The sequence below is a fragment of the Schistocerca americana genome, chromosome X (assembly GCF_021461395.2).
Source record: "Schistocerca americana isolate TAMUIC-IGC-003095 chromosome X, iqSchAmer2.1, whole genome shotgun sequence".
Lineage (NCBI taxonomy): Eukaryota > Metazoa > Arthropoda > Insecta > Orthoptera > Acrididae > Schistocerca > Schistocerca americana.
Genome location: NC_060130.1, coordinates 993,326,455 through 993,349,278, shown reverse-complemented (window position 1 = coordinate 993,349,278; position 22,824 = coordinate 993,326,455). Strand labels below are relative to the sequence as shown.

The 22,824-nt window shown below is 42.6% G+C and overlaps 1 protein-coding gene across 1 annotated transcript in view; it reads right to left on the bottom strand.

The window, feature by feature from the left end:
* LOC124556433 overlaps window positions 1–22,824 on the bottom strand; it is a 189,774-nt gene that overhangs the window by 61,617 nt on the left and 105,333 nt on the right. The window contains exon 3 of the mRNA XM_047130388.1: window positions 11,487–11,521. Coding sequence (XP_046986344.1) covers window positions 11,487–11,521 — 35 coding nt within the window. The remainder of the gene's footprint in view (window positions 1–11,486; window positions 11,522–22,824) is intronic.

Genomic DNA, 22,824 nt, shown 5'->3' with positions numbered 1-22,824 from the left:
CCTTTCTTTCCCCCAATTTTCTTACATTGGTAGCGAAAGGGCAAGTGACCTTTCTTTAGTGCAAGAATTCAAACTCGGCGCCCGTTCCTAGATGGAGGTGGCGGTCTAGACCTTGAAAAGTAGTTGAAACTAGGTAATTGAAAGCATAGCGAACTCCTTTTCTTACCTATATGGAAGCGCAAGTGACCGTTCTTTACTGCCAGAATTCAAACTCGGCCCCGGTTCCTAGGAAGAGGTGGCTGTCTGGGCCTTGAAAAGTAGTTGAAAGTATAGTGAACACCTTTTCATACCTATATGAAGTCGTATCACGTGGTCAGTAGGAGTGCAGTATTTTTGGGGTGGGGTGGTGGGGGTGCTAGGTCATGAATGAACACTGCGCTGATAGTGGGAAAATAGGGAACTTCTCATTTGATCATTGAATATTGAAATTGTAAATTGAATTATTTAGTATGATTAAAATTGAAATGCAATTAAGTACTTAGGTAACTGATAGGTTATATGCGTGATGTGGGTGTTAGCATATTTACAGACGACTATGTCTGGCGCATGTATAGAGGTGGCGGCCAAGGGTGTGTGACGTAAGCGGTCGGACGTCCGCGGGCCGGTAGCGTGACGTCTGTCTGGTTATAACGCGCGCGCGAGAGAGAGAGCAGACGATCTTGTGTCATCACGTGACATCACAGTAGCATCCTCTAGTGGCCACAATATGAACTAAGCCACTTGAGCTCTGGGGCTCGTGGTGGATACATCAGGTGCAGTCATCTTGAATGACAGAACTTGCATCATCACCTGATGTCAGGAGAGCACCCTCTGCTGGCAGCGATGTGAACTAAGCCAGTTGCAGTCCAGCTGCAGTGGAGAACACACATGCCTGAAATTCGATAAATAATAAAGACAAGCCTTTTTTCGAGCCATTATCGTAGGTGTGCTGCATTATCATGTTGGAATTTGAACTTCGGGCCATTTTTATTGGGGCAGGGGTTAGGTTAGTGGAGGTAAGCCAACTGTCCAATGTTACACCATGTGGTGGATACACTGGGCGCAACCATCTTGAATAACAGTACTTGCGTCATGATCTGACTTCGCAGTGGCGCTGTCTGGTGGCGACGATATCAACTAAGCCTGTTGGGCTCTAGAGCTTGTGGCGAACACACATGTTTGAAACTGGTTAAATAATAAAGACCAGTCCACTTTTCCCGCCATTATCATCTTGTAATTTGAAATTCCAGCCATTTCCTGGGGGTGTGGGGGGGTTAGGTTAGTGGAGGTAGCCCAATTGATCTTCTTCCCGCAAAAATTCAAACTTCCCGCCAAAATCCGCCATCTTGAATGACGTCACGGTGGCGCTCTCTGGTGGCGACGTTATCAACTATGCCAGTTGGGCTCTAGAGCTCGTGACGAACACACATGCTTGAAACTGGTTAAATAATAAAGACATGTCCCTTTTTTCCATCATTTTTCTTGGTGTGACACATTATCCTGTTGGAATTTGTAATTCGCGCAATTTTTTCTGGCCTAGGGGGCGTGGCACTTTCCTGCCAAAATTCAAGCTTCCCGCCAAAATCCGGTATCTTGAATGACGTCATGCCGCCATCTTGGATGACGTGTTCGCCGCCATCTCGAATGACATCATCGCCGCCATCTTGGATAACGGTACTTTAGAATGGCGCCGCCGGCCTTTGGTGGCCGAGCGGTTCTAGGCGCTTCAGTCTGGAACTGCGCGACCGCTACGGTCGCAGGTTCGAATCCTGCCTCGGGCATGGATGTCTGTGATGTCCTTAGGTTAGTTAGGTTCAAGTAGTTCTAAGTTCTAGGGGCCTGGTGACCTGAAATGTTAAGTCCCACAGTGCTCAGAGCCATTTGAACCATTTTTTGGAATGGTGCCCCTGTTGTCCCAATACTGGTTACCTCCTGGCATTCAGCTGATTGGACTTAACTGTTTACCCCAATGTAACTAAACGGTTCCATTGCTTGTGGAAGTCAGTATAATAGTACCTGCTTCTGATTTAAATCACCCTGCTGTGCACAATCGACACAATGTCTAATGTACTAATCGACATCATTCTTCCTTCCCTTCCACCAGTACATTTCTACCGCTCAACAGTTCACCGCCCTGCATCCCCCAAGGCCTGATAAGACGCGATCATGCATTTCACATGGTACTTCCTACTTCATCTTGGCTGCCATCACCATTCGTAAATAAATGTCGTGTGACTAGGGCCTCCCGTCGGGTAGAACGTTCGCTGGGTGAAAGTCTTTCGATTTGACTCCATTTCGGCGACTAGCGCGTCGATGGGGATGAAATGATGATGATTATGACAGCACAACACCCATTCCCCGAGCGGAGAAAATCTCCGACCCAGCCGGGAATCGATCCCGGGCCCTTCGGATTGACATTCTCTCGCGCTGACCACTCAGCTACCATGGACGGACACCACCATTCGTTATCCTAATTATGTTTCTCTACACAATAATCCGCCATACAGCTAAACCGCTATTGGTTGCCATACTTTTTACACTCACTGTCGGCGCTCAGTGCTGCTTACCATTCCGCGGGGTCCTGACTTTGTGCTTGTAGTACTGCTATCTTCCTGCTTAACCCATTTTCCGCGTGCTTCTTATCTGGTTTGCGGATTACTTCGTACTCAAATTCACTGAGTATCAACGCCTATTTCGTCAATCTACTGGATGGGTCCTTCAGACCTAGTAACCACTTCAAAACAGCATAGTTCGTTGCAATCTTGAACTTCCTTCCATACAGGTAACGCTAAAAGTATGTTACCCGACACACCAAGCTTCTTCTCTGGTTTGCGGATTACTTCGTACTCAAATTCACTGAGTATTAACGCCTATTTCGTCAATCTACTGGATGGGTCCTTCAGACCTAGTAACCACTTCAAAACAGAATAGTTCGTCGCAATCTTGAACTTCCTTCCATACAGGTAACGCTAGAAGTATGTTACCCGACACACCAAGCTGCTTCTCTGGTTTGCGGATTACTTCGTACTCAAATTCACTGAGTATTAACGCCTATTTCGTCAATCTACTGGATGGGTCCTTCAGACCTAGTAACCACTTCAAAACAGCATAGTTCGTCGCAATCTTGAACTTCCTTCCATACAGGTAACGCTAGAAGTATGTTACCCGACACACCAAGCTTCTTCTCTGGTTTGCGGATTACTTCGTACTCAAATTCACTGAATATTAACGCCTATTTCGTCAATCTACTGGATGGGTCCTTCAGACCTAGTAACCACTTTAAAACAGCATAGTTCGTCGCAATCTTGAAATTCCTTCCATACAGGTAACGCTAGAAGTATGTTACCCGACACACCAAGCTTCTTCTCTGGTTTGCGGGTTACTTCTTACTCAAATTCACTGAGTATTAACGCCTATTTCGTCAATCTACTGGATGGGTCCTTCAGACCTAGTAACCACTTCAAAACAGCATAGTTCGTCGCAATCTTGAACTTCCTTCCATACAGGTAACGCTAGAAGTATGTTACCCGACACACCAAGCTTCTTCTCTGGTTTGCGGATTACTTCGTACTCAAATTCACTGAGTATGAACGCCTATTTCGTCAATCTACTGGATGGGTCCTTCAGACCTTGTAACCACTTCAAAACAGCATAGTTCGTCGCAACCTTGAACTTCCTTCCATACAGATAACGCTAGAAGTATGTTACCCGACACACCAAGCTAAGCATTCACCTCTCCATCATAGAACAATTCCTCTCCACTGCATTCAACTGTCTTGATGCAAAGGCAGTAGGATGTTTTGACCATCGACCTCTTGGCTCAAGGCGCATCCAAGAGCATGGGTCGATGCATCACATGACAGTACGAACTCCTTCTGAAAGTCGGGAAACGCCAACACCGGATTCTACATAAACACCTTTTTTAACTCGACAAATGCTCCCTGACATTTCTCCTATCGCACAAACCTGACACTCTTCTCCAACAATTGTGTAAGCGGTCTTGGAATATCTGCAGACCCTTGCACAAACTTCCTATAATAATCTTTGAGACCCAGAAAAGATTGTAACTCCTTGGTTGTCCCCGCTGCTGGAAAATTTTGCACTGCTTGCACTAATCTAGGATTTTCCTTTCACCATCCTTATTAATCACATGTCCTAAATATTTGGCTTCTTCTAGTGCAAAGTGGCATTTCTCTGTACTTAGCGTCAAATGAGTTGCTCATAACTTCTTGAACACTTATTTTAGTCACTGCATATGCTCCTGCATATTCCTTCAAAACACGATCATGTCATCGAGATACACCAAACACAGACGTGGTTTCAATCTTATCAGCACTGCATTCAGTAAATATTGGAACGTTGCCGGTGCATTTTTTAACCCAAAAGGCATCCTTCTGTATTGATAAGTGTCCCCAAGTTGCTGGAAACGCATTTTTGGGCGTACTCTCCAGGGAAACTTCTCACTGGTGGTATTCAATCCTGAAGTCCGTAGTCAAGAGGTCCTGGCATTGCCCTAGATTATTCGTTACCTCTGTGAAGTTCGGGATTGGGTAGGCATCTGTCTTTCTGCTATTGAAATGGCGGGAATCGCAACAAAAGCGATACTTCTTCGAGCCATTCATAGGCTTCTTGGGCACAATTCCATTTCCTGTCCCACATGTGCTACTATTCTCTTTAATCATCCTGTCAGTCTTTCGCGGATTTATAAATTCCTCCAAAGCTGGTTGCAATGATCGTGGTATTCTGTACGGCCTTCGATACACCGCTGCTTCATTCCCCTTCAGAATGCTATGTTGTATTACTGGCACAGCACGCAATGGCCCTTGCGCAAAAAAAGAGATCCTGAAGTTCTAGCAACAGGTCCTCCATTTGTGTGCTTTCTGCCTCCTTTAAATGTTTCAAGTTCTCACTAAATGTAGTCGTAGTAGCACCCTGTGACCTCTTATAGTCTAAAGTTTAGACTCTAAACCCTCTGGGTGGCATTCTTCGCCGCCCGCGGTGGCCTGCGGTTCTAGGCGCTACAGTCCGGAACCGCGGGACTGCTACGGTCGCAAGTTCGAATCCTGCCTCGGGCATGGATGTTTGTGATGTCCTTAGGTTAGTTAGGTTTAAGTAGTTCTAAGTTCTAGGGGACTGATGACCTAAGATGTTAAGTCCCATAGTGCTCAGAGCCATTTGAACCATTTGGCATTCTTCCCCAATCCAGAATCCGCAATGTACCCATCAATGTTCCCCTCAACAATTTAATCCTCTCAGCGCCAAAATTATCCACACTGACAAGTACTACCTTGCCTCCGTGTCTCTCTTGTACGTTTTACCAAACAACACACTTCAAACAACATGTCACTCGGTAAGTTAGGCTCCACATTCACCCATAGCGACTTTCCAGTGTCACTTGACACACAATCATGCGAGTTAAGTCTAATTGTCACTGTTCAGTGTCTAACTGGATTGTACTGTACACTAGACGCTCCTAGTGACGGATCATCATTGATAACGGCTTCCACTAGCCGGAATGTCTTCCCACTAAGTTCCAACATACATCGTCGAAGGTCAGCTATGGGATCACGTTGATGCCGAAAGTATAATAAAAGCAGTGTAGGCCGCATAAAATATTTTATTTAAAAAAATTGTGACCGTTTTCGATGAATCTCTAATCATCCTCAGACCGTTACATACTCCTTGGTGACTGTCAGGTCTGGTGATATGGAGCATTAATTGGTCTAGGCTGGCGTGAAGAAAGGTAATTATTCTTTTCGTCGCATTCCTTTCGAATTTTGCACATTAAAACCAAATCTGGTATATAAAGAGAACTTAAGTCTTTTCCAGAGTGCCTTTCTCACTTGCTTTCGCCTATAGGTTTTCCTCTGAATCGTGTAGACAGAAATCGAGTTTCATGTGAAGTCAAATTACTGGTGACAATCTTTGATGTCTCTCTGCAATGTCCTCGACATCCTCAAAACGCTAAACGCTACAGTAGCCCCCCCCCCCCCCCACACACACACACACAAACAAACAAATAGTTGTTAGCACAAAAGTGCACAAACTAAAGTTTCCCAACGTAAAGTGCCACTTTGACATATCTTCTAAATAGCAAGACCTGTAGCATTTATTTTAACATTTAATTTTCCGTTGAAAGAAGCCGAAGATCAGACCCTCAAACAAGAAAAAGAACTAGAAAAAACAGGTGTCAAAATCTCCCTCGAAACGATCAAATTAAAGATAACCATAAAATACCACCAAAACATTTCTAAACAGAAGGACAAAAAGTAAAAGTCGTCAAAGAATTCAAATATCTTGGAGAATAAATCCGCTGGATGTCCCTTGAGAAAAAGGCAGTGGAATGTACAAGAAATAAAGTTGAACTGTGCTACCAAGTCACCCAAATCACATATAATAAAAAGTCCCTCCCATGGAATGTAAAAATAAGAAACCATAACACGGTAATCAAACTGGAAGCCCTATACACAACCGAGACACTGCCCATCATCAACCATAACCTAGTTGAAAGACTGGAGATTAAAGAAAGGAAGATATTAAATATCCTAGGCCCCAAATTCCACAACAAAAAACTAATACACAACAGAAATGAAACCCTGTACCAAATAACCGAACAACTCTCAAACACAATGAGGAAAAGAAAAATTGATTTTTATGGATACGTTCTCAGACTGAACTCAACTGCACTAATCAAAACAGTTTCTGACTACTTCCACAACAAAAAAGAACATACCATACTGGTTTAAGGAAACTATGAAGGACTTAAACGAACTACAAAGAGTAGAACACCTGCGCACAGATAAAACTGCAAAAAAATAAACCTAAGACAAGAAAGAGAGGTTCCAAGTCAAAATCAAAACCAAACGTAAAACCCAAATCTCTGAAGAAGAAAAGAAAGTAAGATCAGAAAGAATAAAATAATAATGAGCTAATAGAAAGGCACACAACATTAATAAATGATTTAGCTGACTTCGTTCAAAGTCGGGTGAAATGAAAGAAGAAGAGAAAAGATAAAGACTGAACATATGTTCGTTTAACATCGACGGAGGAAGAAATAGCTGTACCGTTTGTCCACAGTGAGTTGACTTTTGGCCCGGTGGCTGTTGGGAACGGGCATGCCTCCTTGTTCCACTATCCGCGTTTTGTGCTTAACACGAAATCGAAGGCGGCACTCGCGGAAATATTGCCCGCTTAAATGACACTCCCGTCAGACTGGAAATCACCTAATTTGTTGATATATTCATGCTCGAGAGTTTTACCTACAATTTATGTGTTTATTTATCGAAAACAATGAAAGTAGATGAATGTACAACTTACGACATTATGAACTGAAAGCGAAAAACTGATTTTTTAAATCGGTTTGTACATTGCATTTATTAAACGCAGCACAGCAGCAATGTTTGCAAAGTGTAATTAATTGTGCCTGAAAGAACTGTCAATATGATATTCACTAAAGATTTCTGTCATATGTGTTTGATTCAAAATCATCATCATCTTCGCTTAAGGGCGTGGCATTGATGATAACTTCATTGATAGCCATGTCCATTATCCCATCTCATGCCCAATACACATGCTCCAGCTGCTGAACATTCCTGCAGTAAGAAAAATGGAAATGTGTGGTAAGTACTATGGGACCAAACTGCTGAGGCCATCGATTCTTAGGCTTACGCACTACTTAAACTACACTCCTGGAAATGGAAAAAATAACACATTGACACCGGTGTGTCAGACCCACCATACTTGCTCCGGACACTGCGAGAGGGCTGTACAAGCAATGATCACACGCACGGCACAGCGGACACACCAGGAACCGCGGTGTTGGCCGTCGAATGGCGCTAGCTGCGCAGCATTTGTGCACCGCCGCCGTCAGTGTCAGCCAGTTTGCCGTGGCGTACGGAGCTCCATCGCAGTCTTTAACACTGGTAGCATGCCGCGACAGCGTGGACGTGAACCGTATGTGCAGTTGACGGACTTTGAGCGAGGGCGTATAGTGGGCATGCGGGAGGCCGGGTGGACGTACCACCGAATTGCTCAACACGTGGGGGCGTGAGGTCTCTACAGTACATCGATGTTGTCGCCAGTGGTCGGCGGAAGGTGCACGTGCCCGTCGACCTGGGACCGGACCGCAGCGACGCACGGATGCACGCCAAGACCGTAGGATCCTACGCAGTGCCGTAGGGGACCGCACCGCCACTTCCCAGCAAATTAGGGACACTGTTGCTCCTGAGGTGTCGGCGAGGACCATTCGCAACCGTCTACATGAAGCTGGGCTACGGTCCCGCACACCGTTAGGCCGTCTTCCGCTCACGCCCCAACATCGTGCAGCCCGCCTCCAGTGGTGTCGCGACAGGCGTGAATGGAGGGACGAATGGAGACGCGTCGTCTTCAGCGATGAGAGTCGCTTCTGCCTTGGTGCCAATGATGGTCGTATGCGTGTTTGGCGCCGTGCAGGTGAGCGCCACAATCAGGACTGCATACGACCGAGGCACACAGGGCCAACAACCGGCATCATGGTGTGGGGAGCGATCTCCTACACTGGCCGTACACCACTGGTGATCGTCGAGGGGACACTGAATAGTGCACGGTACATCCAAACCGTCATCCAACCCATCGTTCTACCATTCCTAGACCGGCAAGGGAACTTGCTGTTCCAACAGAACAATGCACGTCCGCATGTATCCCGTGCCACCCAACGTGCTCTAGAAGGTGTAAGTCAACTACCCTGGCCAGCAAGATCTCCGGATCTGTCCCCCATTGAGCATGTTTGGGACTGGATGAAGCGTCGTCTCACGCGGTCTGCACGTCCAGCACGAACGCTGGTCCAACTGAGGCGCCAGGTGGAAATGGCCTGGCAAGCCGTTCCACAGGACTACATCCAGCATCTCTACGATCGTCTCCATGGGAGAATAGCAGCCTGCATTGCTGCGAAAGGTGGATATACACTGTACTAGTGCCGACATTGTGCATGCTCTGTTGCCTGTGTCTATGTGCCTGTGGTTCTGTCAGTGTGATCATGTGATGTATCTGACCCCAGGAATGTGTCAATAAAGTTTCCCCTTCCTGGGACAATGAATTCACGGTGTTCTTATTTCAATTTCCAGGAGTGTATCTTGAACTAACTTACGCTAAGGACAACACACACATCCATGCCCGAAGGAGGACTCGAACCTCCGACGGGGGCAGCCTGCAATAAGATTGCCAGAACTGAGCGGTAGAACTGAAAGGAAAGCAGCATTAACAAGATTCTGCAGTGTTTCCTTGGACATGTCACTAGTGACATCGTTTCCCTGGAATTTGGTTTTATTTTGGTCCGTGCCAATTTTATCGGATTTAGATCGCAGTTTTAGGGTGGTAAACGCACTACTTTGTAGCAATTTTATCCACGACGTACATTTTCACGGTTACTTTGTTTTCCTTTATCGTAAATAACACTTCAGCCTCCAGCATCGAGTCGTTGCAGTTTATTTGCCCATCATCCAACCACTCTAACATCGTAATCCTGAAATTACATTTATTAAGCATTCTGTCGAACTCCCTGCTATGGTATGGCGCATTATCCATACAATCACAGAGTTGAGTGAAATTTACGACCCACCATATCTGCAAACGCCCCCCCCCCCTTCGCTAGTTTCGTCAGCTTCAAGAAGGTCGCAAGTTAGTGGAACCAGTTTCTTGCATGCAACTTCCTGGCAAATTAAAACTGCCGCTGCAAGTTGAAAATTCGTTCTAGTTCTTTCATCTTGCTGGAAGTACTAGCCGAATTTTTCATTTCGTGGAAGTTTTTCTCAATCTTATAGACCTTGTGTTTGTTCAGTACCGGTGCGAAAATATCATTGTCTAAAAGGAGAATAACACCAAGAGAGATGGGCTGAAACATATGTACCATTGGAACGCCTAAACACACAAAATTGGCACCACCACTCAAGGAATTGTGAAATGAGTTTACCAGTCAATTTGTTTGACCAGAAGGGAAAGCTGAATGGCAGTACAGGCGTCTTTAAATTTTAGCTGATTTTTTAGTATTACCGTACACATAAACGCACTACATTTGTGATAAAAGCAGTAAACATAGCTTGCAAAAATCGAAGAGTAATTAAAACGCAGTCTCTTGGTGAGATACCGCGCCGCAATACTGTTTCCTGTTATCGGGTATTTGATTATACAATAGACAAGAGGTGTTAGAAATTTACATACGACATCCTCAAAGTTTTTAATGTGAGTAAAGTCCTCTGATTTTAGTTAATTGAATTGTGTTTCTTGGTAACATCAATGCATATCCTCTAATATTTTCTTTCTGTTTTTTTTATTTTTGTGTTACGTCACGATTTTTATTCATTAATAATAATGAAGCAACAGTGGCGACTGCTCCGGTTTTTAAGAATAGCTGCACTTGTGTACCAAGTACTTGCGGCGAATTCCTGAAATAAATTTGTTCCAGTGGCTTGAAGAAGTAAACTTGAGTAAGTTTTTCAAATGGTTCAAATGGCTCTGAGCACTATGGGACTCAACTGCTGTGGTCATCAGTCCCCTAGAACTTAGAACTACTTAAACCTAACTAACCTAAGGACATCACACACATCCATGCCCGAGGCAGGATTCGAACCTGCGACCGTAGCAGTCGCACGGTTCCGGACTGCGCGCCTAGTGAGTAAGTTTTTGTTCTAATGTAAACACCTCAGCAAGTGCTTACAGAAGTTAATTGCTAGTGGACGCAAGCCTTCTGTAATACTTTTCATATAGGGGCAGCTTGACATGGGCAGCGCTCGGAGACAAATGAGTATCTTTCAAGTAGTGCCGATTTTCTCCGCTTCTGACAGTACTTGGGAAATCGTCAAGTTATCGTGGCCAAACAGCAGTTTGCCGTAAGAAGGCCTGAGTGGGGCAATATAAAACAAAGACGCCAAACTCTGTGTTTGAACAACGGTGCTATCCCGCACGGAGCAGTTTTTACGATGTAGCTTCTTTATGAGAGCTAACAAGGCGCTTAGCAGCTAAGAAGGAAAACCAAGATTGCGATTTAACGCCTTGTCGACGACGAAGTCATAAGAGGCAGAATACTGTGTCTGACTGGGAATAGAATAGGGAAGGAAGACGGCCGTATATTTTCAAGGGAACCATTCCGGCATTTGCTCTAAGAGATTTAAGGAAACGTGACGGGGCTCTGAATCGCTGTCCTCCAGACTGCTAAACCTCGCTCAGTACCAATCAAGGGGAGCCCTGGTCTCTCCTAATTGGCGTAAGAACTATGATGCGGTGTACAGAATGTTTAAGAACCTTTTTTTTTCTTTTCTTTCAATTCATAATGAATTAAACACAGTCGCACGACTGAGTGAAAGCAGGCGAGTTTTGACGAACGTTTGGAAACGTGGCAGAAGTTACGCCAAGCAGCATCTTGTCTGGTTTCACCCTACATTTCTTCGAGCCACTCAACACATTTCCATTCATGAAGTTCATCAGGAAAACTATACCAAGGAAACACTCCGTTAAGGAAATGCAGCGGTACTTACATCTTCGCCGCCCCCTTTCCCTCCGCCTCCGCCTCCTGCAACAATAAACACAACACTGGAGGTATTTTCCATAAACAGTAAGAGAAAAAGTTAGCGACAGTGTCATATCGACAACATTGCTGCGTATGGCTCGTTACTTGCGTTGGTGAGCATCAGACTAATTTAGTGATACATTCACTCATAAAACGCACCCATGTTAGATTTTTAGCTTGCGTTGCGAGTTTATGCATTGTCACACCAAACACAAGGTGAGCAAAAGAGATCTACTCGCTATGAAAAACACTACAAAGTAAATGACACATCATCATTTACTCCCCTGTAACATGTTTAGTAATAATAATGTATATAGTTACGTATATTTCACAATAGCTAAAGAAAATGTCTTACAAGAAGTCTTTTGACAGATATGATAAAATCAATGAAGATATAATGACGCCAAATGGTATCAGTACAAAACGAGTGTCGGTATGTCCACTATCTGGGCGTTATCTTCAATTGGTTCACCTAAGTGAAGTCCATGATGAATACGAAACAGGCTTGAACTATACTCAGCAATGAAAACGTATATTTAAAACTATTTAAAAGTTTTATAATTTTCCAATATTTATACACAGCCACTATTGCACTACGCTATGGGCATTCATAACTTGTTCATCTATATCAGCAAACTGAACGATTTCATAAACTCATGTGTTCTCTCAGCACTTTTTATGTCAGCGAATGGCACTCCTACGTTATGTTGACAATATATGTCGATCCTCTGTTTATATGAAATCGAAACTAATCTAAAATAATAGAAAATGTTAAAGGTTTGTGATGGTTCTAAGCTGACTGTTTTGGTGTGAAGTAATAAACAATACGACCCCTACGAGTGAAAAGTAATAAGACATAAAGTTAAGTACATCTCTGTTAAGTCAAATTTGTCAGTAGAGCTTTTTCTATATGTAACGAAACTGCTTCATTTCTGCTTATTCAGTGACTGCCACGCTTCGAACTATGCTCTATCTAGAGACTTTTCCGTCTGTCTAAGTCCCGTCGCATCTTTCTACACACCCAAAATGGTATTCGTTTACATCAGCTTGAAGGACAGATAGTGCAGTGCAAGTGTTGAACTGTTCTAACATTTGTAGCGAGTTTAGATAAACAGATTACGATCGGATCCTGAGGTTCATGCCTCTACAAACACCGAACAAGAACTATCATTTGTCACACGTTTAAAAGAAAGAGCTATCGAAAGAGAAAATCAGAAGGTCATTAGTGTTGACGTTGACTCTGAAAGACATAAAATTAGTATCCTAGTCATAGCTGTATGAGCGCCAACTGTTGCATTGCGAGAAAACTGTTACGCAATGTTTACACATGAGGCGTGGCTATTATTAGCACACCTACATCCAAGTACCCTGGCGAATCCGCCAACTGCGCCGTCCAGGCCTTGAGACACGGTGCACATAAGCAGTTAAATCACAAGCAAATACGCCTCAGCATTTCAGCCAACCAGAAAATGCAGCTATACTGTATTTGTCTGCTCTTGCAGAACTAGTTAATTCAATTCCATAGACGGAGCACAGCATTCGAAAATGTGAAGTCTGTTAGCTCACGAAAAACAGCCGAGCTTGTAAAGGCGCGTAAATACTGTTACATAATGCATTTATTCTGGTAAAAACTATCTAGGAGCTACTTCCTTTTGAATCGTGCAAACAATGGATTACGTGCCGAAGGAAAAAAGATATCGCCGCGTGAGGTAGCCGCACGGTCAGAGGCGTCTTGTCAGGGTCCGCGCGGCTCCTCCCGTCGGAGGTTCGAGTCCTCCCTCGGGCATGGGTGTGTGTGTTGTCCTTAGCGAAAGTTAGTTTAAGCTAGATTAAGTAGTGCGTAAGCTTAGGGACCGATGACCTCAGCAATTTGGTCCCGTAAGACCTTACCAAAAATTTTTTACTTTTCATCTTTGGTCAAACGGTGCCATTATTTGAGTTAAGGTTCTCTCTGAGATGTTGGAATGATTCACAGAAATGGCGATAGTTTTACTAGCTAATTATCACTCCATGGTTGTTCTTGTCTTGTCTTATGAAGTTAAATTTTCTTAAACTTAGAAAGGCTTTTAGGTAGTGCTAATATTATGAGTAACATCAATTAACGTTTCACCTGGCTACACATTCCACGTAACGCGTAGCTTTCAATGTCGCCCTCCTAAGACCTGCGATTCGTCGTGAGATGGACTCCACAAGAAACTGGAAGCGCTGGGAAGAAACGATAATCAAAGATCGCTCAACAGCTGCCTACAGCTCAGCAACCGAGACGTGTTGAGAGCACTGCCGTGAAAGGATCTAAAGAACAAGGTAAACAATCTGTTGGGAGAGTTTATTGAATCACTGCGACGTGGTTCAGAAGCAGTGGATTGACGCTTCCTCTTCTTACTGAGAATGTGACACAGTGGTAAGACAGTGGACTCATATTAGAGAAGGCGGTCATCCCGGTATAAGTTTTTCTGGTTCATGTAAATAGCCGAAGGCAAATACCAGGAAGGTTCCTCTGAAAAGGCCGCTTTCCTTCCCCAACTTTCCTAAATCCGAGCCAGAGCTTCCTTACCAATCGCTTTAAGGTCCACAGCGGTTAAACGTTAAGCTTACTTCCTTAACTCACCTGTTCAGAGGTATGATTTAAAAGAATAAATAGGTGCACACGATTTCCTACATGACTGTCTACGATTTAAGTGTCAATAATGGTAGCAAAAGTACCAGGGATCTCAGTTCACTCCACATAAATATTTCACATAAGAGGGTAGCACCAAGAAGGAGAAGTATCAATCACATCACACTCATTCAGCGTAGTAGAGCGAACATGTACACTGAATCATTAATCGTGGTGCCAATCGAACATCCAATGACACCATGACAGAGTTCATGTGCGCGATATTCCTGTGCCATGTGATCTAAAGTTAGGGAAAATGCAGTTTATGACACACAAATGGCTGTCTACAAGCTTCCACAGGCACCTAACTAGAGCCGGTTCCTAATACGGCAAGAAAATTTGCCGCTGTCAGACAGAAGTTTCCAATTTGCACAGATTAATAACACTGTAGGTTAAATCAGTCTGAAGACAAAGTCCTTCACTGCTTAAAAAGTCCGTTCTTGTGTCAGCGGTCTAATATGAGAGCAATATACCGTCCATCCGTCCAAGAAGTTCCCAGATTGAATTTATGCCCGGCGTATAAGCAGTAACTACGATTTCAGCTGTAAACAAGAGATGTGCATTCGACCAGCCAGTTGTGAGCAGGCTATATTAAGTAGTAGACATGCAGCGGTAGTTTGTCATCGTTGTTTTGTCACAACATCTCTGAGTCAAGTGTCCAAGACATTCTCAAGAATGTTTTGAAGAAGCGAAAAATGTGTGCAGTGTCCGCCCCGCACACCTTGACTCCCGATTAACAACAACACTGGACGCCTATTGCGACTTGACTGAAATGCAAAATGCGGATAATTCTTGTCTGGAAAAAATCATCACGGTTGATGAGGCTTGACTTTATCAGCACGAACCTACCACAAAACAGCCAATTGCAGAAAATCACGTGACGGGTCGACGCTTTGACGACGTAATCGACAATCGAGCCAATGTGACGTGTAAGTTGAATACTAACCCAAAGATGGACTTTTCTGTCAGTGCGGTTTACTGAAGTGGTTGGAGAGCATGCAGAAGACCTGAAGAATCAGAACCACGATCTCAACTTTTCTCTATTTCAGGTTACCCTCCATTCAGAGGCTGTTGCACGCAGCGACTGTTACATAGACTGTCTCTATTTGTTATTAATCCAATTAGTATAAACTCTAAAGTCCCGAGTTCGGGACCACTCACTCTATAATAAGGTTTCTGCCTATGAACACTAAATACTCTACAACTCTTCAAGCGTTGGTTATAAGCAGCCGCCACAGATCCAGAGCAACCTTTGACTAGTAAACAGGGCTGTATTATTGTGTGTTTTTCCACAGAAAAAAGCCTACGGTAAACAGTATGAATACTATGTAGTATATACTAGATTGTAACGCAAAATGAACGTTCGTGTTTGAGATCCTTGAATGCATTAATAAAGAATTGCGTTTGACCGAAAGTGATACAATTGGTACTCAACCAAATTTTATCCCTGACTGTCCGTTTTTTAAACCAGCAACTGCGAGCAGCTGTAGTTAATGTCGGGGTCACAAAAGTTCGACATAATAATGAAACTAGAGGAGGAAATCTATCAAACAGGATATAGTGTGAAGAAGTATCTCCAAAACGCACCAGGCACAAACATCACGACCAGCAAGGTATCACACACTTTTGACCTCAAAACAGAGAGTGTGCACACATAATGTAGTGCAATATTCTGAGGAAGGATGTTAGGTTAGGTTTTAACGTTCTGCCGGTGCCAAGGATTAGAGATGGAGGACGAGCTCAGATTAAGGGGAGGAAGGAAATCGGCTGTACGCTTTTTAAACGAAGCATCTAGACGTTTGTCCTAAGCGATATAGAGAAGCAATGGGAAATTTAAATTTCAATGGTGGGCCGGAACATTGAACCCTAGTCTTGCTCAATGCTAGTCCAATGTGTTCATACACAACCAACGTTACAGGGCCATCCCGAATATTTGGAAGTAGTTGGAATAGATATACAAATGAATCCAGTTAACAAAATATCCAACGAAATGCAGTGATCATTCAAACTCACAAAAACTCTATCTCAGCTTTATATCATCTGATTTGGAAAGAAACATATTAATACGAGGATGGGTGTAATTTGGGCTTACGTACTTTTTTTTTATCTGCAGATTAACTTCGAAAAATGAAACTAGTCCGTCTGTTCATTGTTTCCGTAATTTCTCTGCGGTTGTTGCGTCTCTTCAGAAATGTCTTCTGTAGTGGTGTAGTTTGCTACTACCATAGCAGATACCAGTGACAACTATACAATATTGACTCGAAGTTACTAGAAGACTTGTGAATCGTTTTCAAAATCATAGGACACGAGGAGGATCTGATATTGATAATTATGGAATGTTCATGTCATTTCATTAGTGTAACTAAATACGAGAAAATGTATATGTTCTGTCCTTTCCATAAGACATCAGAATGACATAGCATCAGTCATGCTTCTATTTTCAGTTAATATTACAGAACCCACAACCGAAAGCCCTGCAAACCAATCTAAGTTGGAAAAAGTCACGATAACTCTGCTGTGACTACAAACTATATACTTTCCTCAAAACGCCATGCCGTTAATCTTCCAATAAGAAGTAGGCAAATCTTTTTCACTATACGGTCTACTAATTTTCAGTATCGTTCGCACATTATTTGAACTGCCAAGACATTCTCCCACATCACAGAAACTGAGAAATGAGCTGGCGTATATGTTGTGCAGAAGACGTCGGTCATGTCTTACACTGCACCCGCGAGCACAACCACACAGATTTCTGGCAAGCCACGAAATTGTGGCTGCTGGGCAGTAACGCCAAAACTCATATTAGTCAATGATGGTCGAGTAAGTCTGTGACATGAATTTATTTGTCAACAGAAATGGTTGGTTCCTCGTCTGATGAGTGGTTACCGGCATCAGTAACACGAACTTATAGCGAGATCTGCTTCTGAAGAGAAGTAGGGGATGTCACGTGACTAACATGGAAGGTATTAACTGTATGAAATTCGCGTTGTCTTCCCGTGTGCACTGCAGAAGCACTATGTGTCTGCACTTGTCCAATTTTTTTTTTTTTTTGCAAAAGAGGTTAGTGTTATCGTCTTCTAAAAGACACCAGAGCTCGTCTTTATTCCCTTATTCTCATTCTTTATAGTTCATAATTTGCATAGTGAAGCCTTGCGCTTTCTGCGTCGTTCATTTTGATCTCAAATTGTGGTGGTCTCCCTGTTAGTCAACGTGTTCTCGGGTTAGAAACTCCTATCGATGATATTATACGTTACGGCGAAACGTCAAGAGTCGGCATGCCAGTCGGGAACGATAGAGCAGAGATGGCTGTGAGAAGACTTGAGCCAATCGCACCGACCCCCCTCCAGCAGCTGCCCCTATGTGAAGAGGACATCCGACTGTTCGCGCCCAGTTCAGTAGTAGCTTCAAGACTAGGGACTTGTATAGAAGCGTCGACACTAGTTATTTGCTTGTCGCTCCGACTTGTCATTGTTTATACTAAAGAAGATTCATTATTTCGTATGTCGCCCTCTGCTTGCGACACATCTGTGTAATTAGTAGTAGTAGTAGTAGTAGTAGCTTTAATCATCCGTAGATCTCTTTTTACAAGGATATAGCACAGTCTAACATAACAGTCGCGACACTCACTGCTATAAAAGTTGTTGCCGTTTGACAGATGGAGCGACACTAGCGCTCCAAGCGGCGGGTAAGGTGAACGTCAGACGCGTCGTAAGCATAATGTTTGTTTGCATCCATTTCCTACGTAATTTCCGATTTATTCGAGTTATTTTCTTGCCTCCAAGCGTTTGTGTGGTATCAGAAGGCATATACGTTTCTAAAAATGATTCTAAAATATGCACAAGTATGGACAAAAACCATGAATAGAGTGGCAAGCTACAACAAATTCGTGAAGAAACACTTGTGACATTGGACAGAATTGCAGCTTACCACGTTGATACCAAAGGAATATAAACACAAAGATTCACATGTAAGAAGCACAGACACGTACCTCTACATGCAAAAGCGATCGACAGCTCGTTTATCGTTCTGTAGGCTTACTGTGTTTGTCATTGTCTCCTGTTGCCACAAGTACGACCTTCATCTTTATATTATTCTAAGTGGGACAAGCAACTGCCAAATAGTGGGAGACATATGCTGAAAACACTATAATGAGCTGATTACATTACATTTCACGAAAAACCAAATATTTGAATAATTTTCAAACAATCTGTCTGTAGGCACTTTCCTTGTCCCGTAATAGTTTCGCTTCTGGGCATTCTGACACTTCACACGCTTTTGTAAGACACGAACAGCTACACTTAATTTAACCACTTCATCGTCAAAGCAGGTCTGTGTTGATGATTCACACGAATCTGGCACTGATACATGGAGAGTCGAACTGGCTGCTTCTGTGTCATAGGACTGTTTTACAGCTTTAGATTGACTGTCGAATCTTTGTGGCAGTTTCTTCTTCATTGTCAGCTGAGGGGGTTTATTTGGAATGTCAAACAGTGTGGGTACTGCATTCCAAACGAGTTTGTTATTGTCTGCGTTCATGAACCGGTTTTGTTCGAAATGTAGCGAACAAAAGCTAATATTATTACACAGGTAAACTGGGTCTTTCTTCATAAGGTCTTCTCGTCTGCTATTAACTAGCCATTTTCTGCTCCTAAAACGAAACATTCAATATTTATACTCATATAGTTTGCAAGTGAATCCTGACGATACAGTTTAGTTACATGATGGTATATACCTCCCAGGATCCTTAGGAAACCTAAAAAAAGACAGCTGTGGTGTCTTCTTCCTGTTGTTGCTGCAATTTATTGCGCTACAAACGTTCCCGATGGTAAAAACCATTGTATAAATCAAAATAAACTATCACTATTCGCTTTCACGATCGCGCCGAACTCACAGTTAAACCTACCGGCCGCTTGGGGCGCTGCTGGCGCTGTAGCAACAAAATAAAGGCGAAGTGTCGCGACTGTTATGTTAGACTGTGGATATAGGACATGTCAAAGTATTTACAAGTTTAGACCAATTTAAAATTAGCTAATTAGTATACACGTATATTTACAGACTTCTAGTTAGAGACATTCATTTGATTTACTCCTGGTCTACAATACGTTTTTTACAAATAACTTATTATATAAAGTAATGCCACACTGTTCACTCATATCTCACTATCAGTCACTAAAAACACACACACACACACACACACACACTGGTGATCTCTGGGCCATTTTCTGTACTGCAACTTCTCATTTGCTATTCCAAAAATCTGAGCCAGCATCCCTCCATAATAAGTGAGATGTTGAGCTCAGAAAGAGGTGCTAGTATTGTGCTATGCATAGCTTGTGGGTAAGTATTTCTAGAAAGGAAAAAAGAAAGAATAAAACATAAAGTGAAGGTGTTATGTGAAATGTTGGCTGTTTTATAATGGTTATTATTATTATTATTATTACTATTATTTATTTGTGTAACATTTTTTATCAACCTCCTACTCTGTTTTATCTAAGTAATCCTTCAATGTATAAAATGTATTGCATTACAGGTACTTTTTAGCTGCCTTTTCAAATAAGTGTATTTTTGGAATTTCTTTAATCTCTTTTGGTAATTTATTGTACAGTTTTATTCCTTGGTAGAAAATGCTCTTTTGAGTTTTATGTTTACTATTTCTTGGTAAATGTAACTTGAGTCTATCTCTTGTTGCATGGTCTTGTTGCACAATAGTTTTCGCTGCGACGACATATATAACTTACTTTCCGAAGTCACTTTGGATCTAGGTATAACATAGCAAAACGGAATGAAATGGGAAGAGCATATAAGGGCAGTTGGAAGGAAAACAAATAGTAGACTTTCTGAGAAAGTGTAGCTCTCCTATAAAGGAGACCGACTCCACATTGCTTTTGACACGCATTCTTGCATACTGCTCTAGCGTTTGAGATCTCCACCAGGTAGGATTAAATAAAGACATCGAAGAATCGTTTTACTAGATTTGTTATAGATCAGTTCAATCAGTAAGAGTGTTACAGAAATATTTAGATGGGAATCCTCGTAGGTAAGAAGACGATCCTCTCACGAAACGCCTTTGCGGAAATCTAGAGTGAAGAGAGCAGTTGCACTCAGGGGGGTGAGTGGTGGCTACAAGCCGCTGTGCCCATTGGAAATACTGTTGACTGTAAAGAATGCTTTTATTTAATTGCAGTGCATGCCGTGTTACAGCTCAGTGAGGCAAACACACCTCCCTCTGTTGTCTCTGGCCGGCGCTGATGTATGGGTGGCGGCTGCGGCCCTGGATGCTGCGTAGGCGCTCTTCAATGCTGATGGAATTATCGTGGTAGGCTGGCAGACTTCTCTAAGTTGAGCTGGACTGTCCGCCACGTTTTCCCCAAAGTGCAGGATATTCGTACTTGTTTACATACGAATTGGGGACTGATGACCTCAGGTGTTGAGTCCCATAGTGCTCAGAGCCATTTGAGCCATACGAATCAGGAGGGTAATGGAGATTTCTAATTAAATGTTTTCAAGAATTCGTCGGAATCATGGGTGGCTGCTCAGCTGTGAACTGCCTAACCACTGCAAAAATGGTTTCCGGGTGTTTATATTTCCAAGTGGCTCTGACCGAAGAAAAAAACGGATCATAAACTGCCACAGAGACAACTGGGAACCAGGACCTGCACCTCAGTTGTGTATTGTAAGCATATGTTAGTAAAAGTGGCTTTAAACATGAAACTAATTGCATAAAATTTCGTTTCTTTCCTCCGTAGAAAACTATACTGAAACAGTTCGTCAAATAAATTTTCGATTTCTGAGATATTTTCGTAGTTGACGAAGTAGAGAGGAATGTTTATTGTGGTTTATTTATGCATCGTTGTCACAAACATACATATACTAATTGAACAGTACTTAACCCCATTTCTTAGATAGGAACAGTAGGACGAGTGATAATTAAGATGTAACAGATTGGTCATTGTGAGGGAACCTGCAGAGGCAACATAATCTTCAAAGAATGAAGTTTTGACCACAACTCAACAAGCAACAAATTTTCTATCTTATTTTTGTGTTAATGATAACAACATTTAATAGCAGCGTGAATTCCAGATAGACAAATTTTGCAGTCGGTATTTGGGGGAAGGGGGGCGGTTGTTCAGATCTCCCTGTTAGTAAAGAACTCATTTAATCTAATTAAAAAAGTAATAAAATTTTAGTTTTGGGTAATGGACCTGTATGAACATATTTGTAGGGCTGAGTCCACTCTCAGTACAATTCGAGGGGCTTCATAGCACCGCATCTCTTGGAATATCCACTTATGATTAAAAGATAAACACCACTTTTGGAATTGCCTGTATATGGGCAAAAACTAATAAACAGGCACAAGTTGTTATTGCATAACATCCATATGTGAAGACACTGGTACCGAGTTCTTAACTCATTACATTTAATATTTACAAGCTACCACGCAAGTTCCAGTCCTACGTTTCTACAGCCATGTAATATTATATTTCAATTTTTATGTTGTATAAAAATGGCATTCTAAATATCTCTATACACATTATTGTTCGGAACACTTCATACATGCAGTATGAAATATTTTATACAAAATATTGTAAAAAGTTGCGCGAATAGGTTAACTACCCACAAGGTAAACACTGCAGAATCCGCAGAGTTGGGGCAAACGTGGCGGACGGTTCAGCGTATTGAGAGGAGCTGTATGCATGACCGTGACGTCAGCAGCGTCCTACTCTCCTCAACGGAGTTGATCCCTGACAGCCAGCTGGCTCTGCACGAGTTGACTGCGGTTGCTCGTGGAGACTCAACTGCCCTCTGGCAGCTGGTGCTGAGGCATTAAGCCCCACTAAAGTGCGCGTCATTTATGACGGCTGCCGAGTTTAGGTTCGTTCTGCGCATCTGACGTCACAAAACACAGTCAGCCCATAAACAGAGAACGATGTTGCCAGAGCTCGACTGCAGTGCAGAGCACGGACGAGTGTCTTCAGTTTCAGAAACGGTCAGTCATAAATAAAGTAATTGAACGAAAGCAATGCCTTGATAGCAGACTTTCTTTTATAGAAAGTTTGGAAAAAGCATTCTTTATACCAATTGCTTCACATTCTATTAATTAATTAAACCAAACTAGCAATAAGTCTCCTGATTCAGGCGATAGCAAGGAAAGGTGTTTGTATCATTCTCACTAACCGCTTTTTCGCAATAAAGAACAGCGATAATTGTTTATTTCCTATTGTACTTCGTCGAAACGTGAGTAATTCATAGTCATACCAACAGTGTTCGTCGGTATTTGCATGATAGTTTAAAGTCCTCCGGGAGATGCATTGAATGACAAGCTGTGTCAGCGTAGTGGTTAAAGTGTATGGCTGCTGAGTGAAAGTTTCTGAATTCAAAACTTGTTTGGTGCTCAATTTTTTCTTTATTTAAAAACAATATCGAAGTGTCGTACTTCATGAATTTTATTCGTTTGAATGTAATTTTTTGAAATTTCTAGTGTCAACTAAAGTTGACCATACGGAAAGTACACGCTATGGACTTTTACCTCTGCAAACTCTTCAAAATTTCGTGCAATGGTTTACTACATCTAATGATGCACAATAACTGCATCCAACATCGAAACAAAATTAGGTCATTTATGGGGCGAAGGTATCAGTCAAGAAGATGT